Genomic DNA, 11,702 nt, shown 5'->3' on the forward strand with positions numbered 1-11,702 from the left:
ATACTTAGGAGCAATAGTTTCAGAGAAATAAAATTGTGCACATGCTTTTGTTTTTTGAGGAAAAGAGTAGTCTCTTCCAAAAACAGCCATTCTCAGTGTTTTTGGGTCTATCAACACTGCACTACATTTCCACCAGCAATGTCTGATTCAGTTTCTCTCTATCCTCACCAGTATTTGGTGTTGTCATTATTTTTTATTTTAGCCATTCTGTTGGGTATGAAGTGATATCTCATTGTGGTTTTAATTTGCATTTTTCTAATGGATAATGATGTTGAACATCTTATCATGTGCTGTTTGGCATCTGCATATCTTCTTCAGTGAAATGTCTCTTCATTTTTTCCCCCTGTGTTCTAAATAGACTCTGCTTTTTTACTTGTTGAATTTTGAGAATTCTTTATATATTGTAGATACTCATCCTTTGTCTGATATGTATTTTGCAAATACGTTCTCCTACTCTATGGCTAGTCTTCTCATCTTCTTGACATTTTTCACAAGAGCAAATATTTTTAGTTTTGTGATTCAGTTTATCAATTTTTCCTTTCATTGATCATGGTTTTGGTTTCAAAGGTTAGGAACTCTATGTTTAGCTCTAGATTCTTAGCATTTTCTCCTATTTTTTTCCTAAACGTTTTATAGTTTTCTGTTTTACATTAAATTTATTATCCATTTTGAGCTGATTTTTGTACAAACTGTGAAACCTTGGTCAAGGTTTTTTGTTTTTGTTTTTTGCTATACGTGTTTCTCCAGAACTATTTGTTGAAAAGCCTATTTGCGTTGAGTCCACATGTTCATTGCTAATTTATAGAAATACAGTTGATTTTTGAATGTTTATCTTTATCTTGAACCTTGTATAACTCACTTACTTGGCATTAAGATCTTTTACGCAGAATTCTTGGGATTTTCTATGTAGATAATCATGTTATCTGCAAATAGGGACAGTTTTATTTTTCCTTTCCAGCTCCATATTGAATATCAGTGATGTGAGCAGAATTCTTGCCTATTTCTGATCTTAGAGGGAAAACATTGTCTCATTAAGTGTAATGTTAGCTGTAGGTATTGTGAATGTTCTTTACAAAGTAAGTGGAGGAAGTTTCCCTCTTTTTTTTTTTCCCGAGACTTTTTATCATGAATGGGTGTTGAGATTTTGTCAAATGACTTTTCTGCATCAATTAAGATAATCATGTGAGTTTTATATGCAGATTAACATTGGTTGATTTTCAAATATCAAACCAGTCTTGCATCTCTAGAATAAATCCTATTTGGTCAGGGTGCACAATTTTTTAAACATATTGAGTAACTGTACTTGCTAATATTTTGTTAAGCATTTTTTGTGTCTATATTCATAAAGGATATCGGTTTTCTTTTTTATAGTGTCTTTGTTTGATTTAGTATCAGGATTATAGTAGTGTCATAAAATGAACTGGGAAGTGTACCTTCTTCTATTTTCTGGAGGAGATTGTGTAGAATTGGTCTAGAATTGTGCAAAAATATTTGGTAGAATTCTCTAGGACACTATCTAGGCCTGGAGATTTGTTTTGGAGAGTTAAGTTATAAATTTTATTTCCTAAATAATTATGGTTCTATTCAAATTGTCAGTTTCCTATTGTCCAAATTATGGTAGCTTGTATTTTTCAAGAAAGTGGTTTATTTCATGTAAGTTGCCAAATTTATGTTTGCAGTACTTTGTTATCCTTTTGATGTTTTCAGAATCTGTTGCAGGAAGTTCTGTTTCATTCTTAATATTGGTGATTTGTGCACTTTATCACTTTTCCTAGAAGTTCGTCAATTTTATTTTTTCAAAGAACCAGTTCTTTGTTTCATTTTATTTTCTCTTAAGGTTTTCTGATTTTAATTTCATCAACTTCTGCTTCTGCCTTTATTATTTCCTTCCTTTTGCTTACTTTGGGTTTACTTTGTTCCTCTATTTCTGGGTTTCTGAGATAAAGGTTAGATTTGAGTCTCTTCCCTTTCTTTGAATGTAAGTATTTAGTGCTGTAATTTCCCTCTTAGCACTTTATCTGTGTTCCACAAATTTTGATAAATTGTTTTTTTATTCAGTTCAATTTAGTTTTCCTCTTAAGGTCTCCTCTGAGACCTATGGATTATTTAGAAGTGTGGTGTTTAGTTTAGAGATAGTCCTTGCAACTTTCAGCTATTGATTTCTAGCTCAATTCTACTGTGGGTGAAGAACATGCTCTGTATAATTCCAATTTTTTAAAATTTGTTGAGGTTTGTTTTATAGTCTCTCTTATTATATTTTCTGTGGGTTCCTGAAAAATATGTGTATTCTTCTATTATGTGAAGTGTTCTATAAATGTCAAGTAGATTCTGTTGGTTGACAGTATGGTTGAGCTCTTCTATACCCTTGGTGGTTTTCTGCCTAGATGTTCTATCAGTTATTGAGAGATGCTGTAGCCTTCACCTATAATTGTAGATTTGTTCTCATTTCAGTTGTCAGTTTTTTAAGTTTTTTTTTTTAATTTATTCATTCGAGATACAGAGATACAGAGAGAGAGAGAGAATATGAGCAGGGGGAGAAGCAGAGGGAAGGGGAGAAGCAGGCCCCCTGCTGAGCAGGGAGCCCCATGCGGGGCTCGATCCCAGGAACCTGGGATCATGACCTGAGCCGAAGGCAGACGCTTAACCATCTGAGCCACCCAGGTGCCCCCGTTCTGTCAGTTTTTGCTTTGCATATTTTCAGTTGTGTCGTTTGGTGTACACACATTTAGAATTGTTACATCTTCTTGGTAGATTGACATTTCTTGGTAGATTGACACTCTCTCTTTGTAATTTTCTTTACTCTGAAGTCCACTTTCCCTGATAATGATATAGCTACTCCTGCTTTCTTTTGAATAATGTTTGAGGCATATATTTTTCCATCTTCTTACTTTCAATCTTTTGAGCAAAGGAACCCCAAATTTCTTAACCATAGCTTTGGCCATAGCGAATTCTTTTGAAAATATTTCAGGAGTCGTGGTAGTTAAAATTTCACTTTGGGTTATAATGTTTGGGTTCCTAGGAGTATTTTACCTAGAACAAATTCAATAAAGAAGAAAATATTTTCACGAGTGGGAAGGAAAAGGTACAGAGAATTTGAATTTTTGACTTGCGTATATTAAAGAAAAGGCAACTTTAAATGATTACATAAAAACATGTATAAACACCCAACAGATACAAAGTCACCCATTGATGTGAGTTGGTGACCAAATATAAGGGGAATATTTTTAAACCTTATTTATCTTTTTTATTAAGAACTTGGTTAACATTTTTGTTTGAAACGCTCTTACATGGCAAATGACCCATGTAGGAGAATTCTGAAACTGATACATACAAGATGTGATCATTGGTATCTACTGTTGGAACTCTCCATTCACAGATACTCACAAACTCAATACTCTTGTATTGTTGTCACGTAGTTACAGACTTTATTTTCCTAGGCTTTCACAAAATAAAATAAGTATGTGATGAAGAGAGGCTCAGCATTCCTACTCTGTTCTGGATAAACTTAATTAACTCCATTCCCTTATCATTCAAGGCCAAAATGCTGACAGTTCTTGCTCTTGGGCATCCTTTGTCCTCTGGCAACATCTCTTCGTTCTACCGCACAGCACAGCACATGCTGTTCTGGCACACTAAATCTAACAGAGGAAATTTTAAGTGTAAACAACATGTATTTGCATATTTGAGATAGAATACTAATATGTTTTTACATTGTAACATTCTATTTCTGGGAACATGGTTAAAGCAGGAATTTTTTCTAGCATTTTCTTGACATGATTCCTCTTACCTTCCTCCTTATTAAAAAAGAAAACATTAGATTATTCTTCCTCCAACTGGACTCATTCTTAGGCTTATGATTCTTCAGGATTAGAATACCTAATACTTGAACACAGAGCTCACTCCAGGTCAGACACTGTATTACCCACACTACATGCACTATCTCTTTAATTTTTATGATGTCATTATAAGAATATTACCCCAATATAAAATTGAGATAATAATAAAAAGACAAGAAAACGGATTTCAAAGAAGTTGAAAGATAACTTGCCTGCATTCACACAGCTACTAAGTTCTTGAGCCTGCACTGGAATCTGTGCTGGCCTGAAGAGCTACACTAATCCTATATTATACTATCAATTCCAGAACTAGCTATTACTGTAACCTATTAGTCTTTGAAGAAAAATAGGTCTTTGTGTTTTGGCCACCATGTAAGTACTATATGCCTCACTTAGCTAATATTCCAACAGCTCAGTTGCCAGGCATCTTGTGTTTTCTGTAGCTTCTCTCTCCTCTTTCTCTCTGCTTCTAGACCCTGCTCAAAATTTGTTTCTCTGTTCTTAATGTTAATTAGAGGACTCAAACATTCTGTTTTCTCTTCCTCTTTTCTTCTAAATATCTTCCCTCTACAATTTTTAAGATTCCCATACAGCTTTCATATGCTCATATGAGAAACTCACGGTATAAATGCACATGTTAAAAGACAATTGCCATTTTAAAGGCAATTTTATTTATTGCTTTTCTTGCTATTTATAGCTTTCCTTAAATAGTTCTTAGATATAAGAACCTTCCATTTATATACTTACATATATTTTTAGAGTTTCCAAACCAGGACCCAAGATACCTACCCATCACTATAGAGTGGGGAAATATTCTGAATATTAAATAAATGTTATATTCTTCCTACTTAATGATGTCAATATTAAATATTTATCAAATAACTATTTAATTGAGTGTCTATATGTCAGATACCACCCTAGACACTACCTTTTACCTTCCCACTCAAACTCTTTTAGGTAAAAGAACACTTTTTAATATTAAAAATAAGTTTTATCAATATAATATACAAATTCATTTTAGAAAAATAAAAAAATACAAAAAAATAGGAAATAACACCAGCAACACTTTTAATACTTTTATGAATATCCTTCCAAATTTTATCTATATGTTTGAACTGTTAAAATTTTTTTCAATTAAGACTATGTAATAAACATTCTTCTACATTAATGGTTGTTAAAAGGTTAAGAATAGTTCGTTTTCTGGGTGTACAATAGTTTTAAAATCACAGTTCAATGTTGGATTCAGCCTATTGGTAGCTTTCTGAATTACAATGCAAAGACTATGTTGAATGTCATTGCAGGTATTTTTCTAATGTATCCTTAGGCAGTTTCTTATAGTCTCAGAAATAGCATTTCTAATGGGCTGGTGGACGTTTTCCAGATCTCAAAGATTTATCGTTTGATTAGTTAAGTTTGTAGTCTATACATTCTAAGGAGATCCTTTGTGTATGAAGTTCAGCATAATTAACCAGTTAGCTCAAACCTTAACTCTTGAAAAGCGTGTCTTCTTTATTCAATAAACACTGATAGAATTCTTGACATGGGATGCAAAGATGAGTAAGAGCTTGTGCAGTGCAGGTAACACTTTACTGTAATATGCTGATTTGTTATCAAATAGAATACAGTGGGCTTAAATTCTGCAGTAGACGGATGCACATGACCCTTAGGCTGTGTTGAAGCCTAAGGCAGTGTACAAAACAGCGATTACTTGCAACATTTCTTACTGAGAAAAGAATGTACTTTTTATTTAATATTTGGTAGTTGAGGAAAAGATACAACACACCGCCTCCCTTCCTTGATTACTCAGGCTTCTGTCACATGGACGCGTACAGTTTGCTTACTTTTAGCACGTAAATCTGGAGGAAATAGTCTAACTTTGTATCGAAGTAGAAGAAATTTAGAAATGACTGGTATAGCTAACATGAGAAGACGAACAAAAATCACACTAACGGAAACTTGTCCTGACACGACAAAAAAGACGTCACTTGGGATAACCATAACGTCAACACTATGGCGTCACGCCTATAAGCGGAGGCGGTAAAGTGTTAAGGTCAGCACAGGCCTCCATGTTTCAGTAGGCAGCGCAAAACCTGGGCGAGTTTTCAGGTGGTGCCACTGACCCCCTCCGGGCTCAGAAGACAGGACAGACGAGGACAGCCGTTAGGAACTGCGTTCGCGTCATGCCTGAGAGCGGACGCACAAAGCTACGTCTCCAGGCACTCCCCCGAGGCCCCGCCCACTCCTCGTCCTAGAGCCCGCTGGGGGCCCCGAGGGGCGTGGCCAAGGGTGAGGCGAGGAGAACGCGCAAGCGCACTCAGAGCCCAGTCAATTAGCCAACTATTAATCTCGCGAGGGTTGAAAGTCGGTGGCGTAGGTAGTTGTCCTGGATTCTGGCGAGATAGATGATTTCTCCCAGAGGAAGAAAAGGAGGCGGCGAAGCTTGTTCCCGGCGTCGGTCTCTCTTTCGCTTTCCTTTCTCCTAACTCCAACCCTCCGCCCTCCCGTAAATCAACCCGCCTTCCCTGACCTCGGTGACCCAGGTGGCCCCGCCCACTCCCGTCGACGTGATTCCCGCCGTGAGGTAAGCGCCGGTCGAATCCTGAGCCCCGCGGAAGAGGAGGCAGACGAAAGGGGGAGGCTGCTGGGCCCGGCTCAGGCTCGTAGCGGAGCCGCAGCGCAGGGGCCATTCGGGTGGTCATCTCGCTCCTCCGTCAGCTCGTGGCGACGTAACCACCCAGGCCTAGGCCTCCTCATCTCTGCCGAGCCGGGCCTCAGGCAGCAGCGGGTGACGCAGACGGAACATCATGTCGTCCGCGGCCGAGCCTCCGCCACCCCCGCCTCCCGAGAGCGCGCCTTCCAAGCCCGCAGCCTCGGCCGCCGGCAGCGTGAGCAACAGCAGCAACAAAGGCGGCCCGGAGGGCGTCGCGGCCCAGGCGGCTCCCTCTGCGGCTAGCTCCGGCCCCGCGGACTCCGAGATGGAGGTGAGGGTGGCTTGTGGCGCGGGGAAGAGGGCGCAGTGGGGAGGAGGATCTGGTTTCCTCGGCCGGATTTTAGTGATCAGACGCAGAGCCATACTCCACCCCTCCTGCATCCAAACTCGGCCTCAGACCCTTAGGATCCAACATGATTCACACTTGCGCCCTTGTGCTTAATCTACCCACGCCGACTCCGATGGATTTCTGGCACTTCACATTTGCATTATTTGTCTTTTTAGCGAGCCTTGCCAAATCCTCCAACGCTATTATTAAACAGATGTTATTGATTACTGAGGCCGAGAGGAACCTACCCGGTTATGTGTGTGTGGGTTTTTTTTTTTTTTTTTTTCCGGTAGATTCCCATAATTCCCTCACCCATCTCCTGTTCTAGCTTTTAGTTTCCACTAAACTTGCGGGAAGGGAGAGGGAGATGCCACTTGGTAGTGAGGGAAGGATGCGTGGGGTGGGGAAGGCATTTAAAAGCAGCGCATCCGAGGACTCAGGCCTCCTTTTCTTCATCCCGGTCCTTGCGGGGGCGGTATCTGTTCTGGGCAGAAACAATGGCTAGAGCTGGATGGCCGAGTGCGCAGTGGGGATAAGCGGGGCGCAGCTGCTCCTGTGAAGAGAGAGGAGGCTCCTCCCAGGCACTGTTCCTTAGGGAGGTACGCGACCAGGGCAGCAGCAGCTGTCTTGGACTTCCATCTCATTTGGGTAGGGGGATGAATGAGTGAATGGATGAATTAGTGAGTCCGGGGCGGTTGGCTTTCAGGCCAGCGCAATTCCTCTTTTTGGGCCTTGGCCTCTTTTTTTTTTTTTTTTTTTTTTAAATTGGTACTGTTCGCTTGCCGAGCCTGCCTTCAAGGGCTGGGGTTGGCCCGGGGATGGTGACAGTGCTGCGGGGGTGGAAAGTTTGGGGAGCTGCCAGGCGGGTCTCTTGGGTGTGCTCCAGGACTTTGAGAGGTCTGGGAACAAAGTGATTGCTCCTTCCAAATTTTATTCTTGGCTTTCGATCTGTTTTGAGATATTTTATAGTCGCAGCCCAAGGATTTCTGGGATTTTTCCATCCTTAGAAGGAGTGAAGGTAATATTTCTCTAAAAAAGGATCCTTGATGCAGAATTAACATAATAACTAAATGGAAGTGCAGTTTAACATTGAAGGGTTTGGCGCACCAAAGTTTTACTTGGGCACCAAAGGTCTAATCTAGCGTGAATTAACATTATGTTAGTAGTTTATAAGAGAACTTTTTGGTGAGGGTAGGTTTTAGTGCAATAGGACATTGATATTCTGTACTTTTAAGTGATTTGATTTTTGTTTCAGGTTCTTATCTGGTGTTGCCTATTTTTCTTAAGGTTTTAAATGGTTCTTTGGATTACCAGAGCTGTTTAACTTGGATTCATGCTCCACGGTTTAAGGGGGTTTGAAAATCTTTGACACTGAAAGCAATTGTGTGTAAATGGACAATTCTCTGCAAAATGCTGTCCATAGTTTTCATCAGCTTCTCGAAAGGCTCTGTCATTCAAATTTTGGAATAGCAACCATTGTCTTACTGGAGATGTTATTTAAATATCAGAAAGAGTAATTTAAAGCCTAAACTGATTTTTAAATTTAAGTGGAATTAAAGTTTAAGTGTGGATATTGATGTGATAACGAGTACCCAATGAAGTCTGGGCCATATTTATTTGCCAGATGAAGAAATTGAGTCTTCTGGTAAGTAGAATCTGTGATAGAACCCAGGTCTGGCTCTGAAACTGACCCATTTCCCACAAACCTTACCGTGTCGTATACTTTTTAAGAAGGATGTTTGACAGTTTCATTTCTTGAAGAATGACTTAGTTATTTTTACCTTTTCAGTATAGGAACATGAGTAATCTTTTATCATTTTCTTCACTGACTAGTTTTAGTCTTGATGTTTTTCTCTTCATGTTATAGTTGATTAAAAAAATTTTTTTTTGAAGATTTTATTTATTTATTTGACAGAGAGAGAGAGTGAGCGAGCACAAGCAGGGGGAGCAGCACGCAGAGGGAGAGGGAGAAGCAGGCTGTCCGCTGAGCAGGGAGCCCAACATGGGGCTGGATCCCAGGACCCTGGGATCAAGACCTGAGCCGAAGGCAGATGCTTAGCTGACTGAGCCACTGAGGCGCCCCTAAAAAATTTTTTTAAAGTAAAAAAAAAAAAAAATTTTTTTAAGTAAATGTACATTATCTTTTTCTTAAATGAATTGGGAAATCATTGAGGTTCATTGATAAATACTAGGTTTGGGCATATATATGTAATATGTCTGGCAATCTTAAATGCCTTTTTCATGTTTGAAAGTAGAATTTAAGTTGGGTATTTTTCAAAATTAGAAAATAAATGAAAACTTGCATTCACAAATTGTTTCTGACAAGGTGGACCTTCCCAGAAATATTAGCTAGCTTTCCTATGTATTCAGTTAAATTTTCATTTTTGCTTGGTGTACTGATAAGTCAGGGGAGTAATTTCGTTTTTTGTTTATTATGATTTTTTTGGCAACGTGGATGGAACCTGTCTTTTTGTCTTTCACTGTTGATTAGGCTAATAGGTAGGTATACATATGTCAACAGAGTAGACTGATAGATAGGCACACTGTATACCAAATAATCATATGATCTCAGTCCTGGAGTCCAAATCCTTTTTTTTTTTTTTTTAAAACTATGAAAGAAATAATGACTACTGTTGTTTATTATGGTATATTTTGACCTTTTATGATACCTAGTACCATTTTGTGAAGTAGGCTAGTAAGTGGCTTTATCATTTTTATTCGAGGACACCAGAGATTTGCGATGATCTTTAGAGGTAACACAGATGCCTAAAGATCTTAGCAGTGAAGTTAGATTAGAATTTAGGTAATTTGACCTCTTAATTCTGGTACTATACCAGCTCCAGTCCCCCAATTTTTTAATCACAGGTAATATTATAGTACATACTGCCAAGCGCGGATTTGTACATTGTTGATGAAAATTATACTTTTACCTATTGTTCTTTAGTTGTTTTTTTGATGGATGAGTAGAACTTTGCAGAGTAGTTGTTGCTGTTTGTGGCATTTTGAATGTCAGGTCGAATAAATTTGCAAGAAAGGATGTTTATTACTAATTTGTAGTTAAGGAGTATTCGATTTAGGATGCATGATAAATTTTTTGTATTTTCCCAGAAGATGGAAATCAGGGTAGCTAATGATGGTAATTTCTAGGTGTGTTTGTATAGAAGTACAGTAGATACTGCAGTTTTATGATTAAGAGGGAACATGATTTCTTCACATTATATACTATTTAATTTGGTTTCATAATAGTTATTGAATAGAAAAAGAAACGGATTTGTTGAAAGTTATTCTAGCATGATGTAGGTAATAGTCTTGTGTTTTAATCTTGGCCAATAGCCATGCAGTTTACATATTTGGGTTAAATAGGTTGTTACCATCATGGCATTTAATTTCATCAAGATACCCTGTCAGGTTAGATTATAGCCATTTAAGTATCTAGCAAGTTTGGGATAGAAAGCATTACTTAGAATGTGTTCTGAGCAGAAATTAGTTTAATAATGGTGTGTTAACTGTTTTTGAAGAACAATCCATGATTTTTCCCTCCTACCAGGAAGTATTTGATGATGCATCTCCTGGAAAGCAAAAAGAAATTCAAGAACCAGATCCTACCTATGAAGAAAAAATGGTATGCTCTAGTATATGAATAGAGTCTATAATAACTTTTAATTAGGTGATTGAATGGACCAAAATTCTGCATTAAATTTTTGTAACTGAGGTACAGATATCCAGTTGAAATATGTGTAACATGGGGTACTATAATTTTGTTACTTGCCTATGTAAAGCAAATATAGAAATATTACATGAACACACATAATAGTATTATGTAAATATATGGGATATGTTACTTCCCCTTTATTTTAAGATTTAGTGTCAGGGAGTGAGGAGAGTAAAAGAGCAGAGTAGTAGTTATTCAAGGTGTATTCTGCATCTGTCATTCTGTTGTGTATGAAGACAATAATATATGCTCCTTGCCCACAGCTTTTTTATAATATGGTGAGATCTACAAAAAGAGCACATGATGTTATTATACTTGAATCCTCGAGGACCCAGCTCACATTTCATACCTCAGAAAACTTTTTTAGCATGACTTAACCATAACCTACGAAGAACTTTAAACTTAAATTGAGATTCAGTAATAATAATGGCTAATAGCAAGTGCTTACTATGTACTAGGCCTTTTTCTGAGTGCTTTATGTGGATTAAACTCATTTAATTGTACTAAAATCTTAAAAAGTTAAAATAACATGTTAAATAGTAATACCACTATGCACTATAACACAACAGTGTCTTAATCTGTCTTCAACAACTAGATCAATATCTGGTACGTAATATATTTTAACAAATATTTTTTGAAACTTACTTTCTCTTCAACCTTTGATCTTCTCTTCAAGATAAGTAAATATTTTTGAATTTCTTACATAGCTTCAAAATCCTAAAAATATATGCATACATAATGTGCATGATAAACAGTAGTATGTAAAATATAAATGACATTATTTTTATTTTTTATTTTAATTCCAGTATAATTAACATACAGTGTTATATTAGCTTCAGGTGTACAATACAGTTATTCACTAATTCTGTACATTACTTAGTGTTTAGCACCTATTTCACCCCCCCTCTGGTAACCACTAGTTCTCTATATTTAAGAGTCTGTTTTTTTCTCTTGTTTTGTTTCTTTTTTTAATTTTTTTTTTTTTTAAGATTTTATTTTTTTATTTGACAGAGAGAGTGAGAGAGGGAACACAAGCAGGGGGAGTGGGAGAGGGAGAAGCTGGCTTCCCGCCGAGCAGGGAGCCCAATGCGGGGCTCGATCCCAGGACCCTGGGAT

At 37.7% G+C, this 11,702-nt stretch overlaps 1 protein-coding gene across 1 annotated transcript in view; it reads left to right on the top strand.

Moving 5' to 3' along the window:
- The first annotated feature begins 6,185 nt into the window (after positions 1–6,185).
- Positions 6,186–11,702, top strand: part of SMARCA5 (SWI/SNF related, matrix associated, actin dependent regulator of chromatin, subfamily a, member 5) — a 41,023-nt gene continuing 35,506 nt past the window's right edge. Inside the window, exons 1-3 of the mRNA XM_032412913.1 lie at positions 6,186–6,417; positions 6,552–6,817; positions 10,422–10,496. Coding sequence (XP_032268804.1) covers positions 6,641–6,817; positions 10,422–10,496 — 252 coding nt within the window. The 5' untranslated portion in view covers positions 6,186–6,417; positions 6,552–6,640. The remainder of the gene's footprint in view (positions 6,418–6,551; positions 6,818–10,421; positions 10,497–11,702) is intronic.

Source organism: Phoca vitulina, unplaced genomic scaffold (genome assembly GCF_004348235.1).
Source record: "Phoca vitulina isolate PV1807 unplaced genomic scaffold, GSC_HSeal_1.0 scaffold14, whole genome shotgun sequence".
In the NCBI taxonomy this organism is placed as follows: Eukaryota; Metazoa; Chordata; class Mammalia; order Carnivora; family Phocidae; genus Phoca; species Phoca vitulina.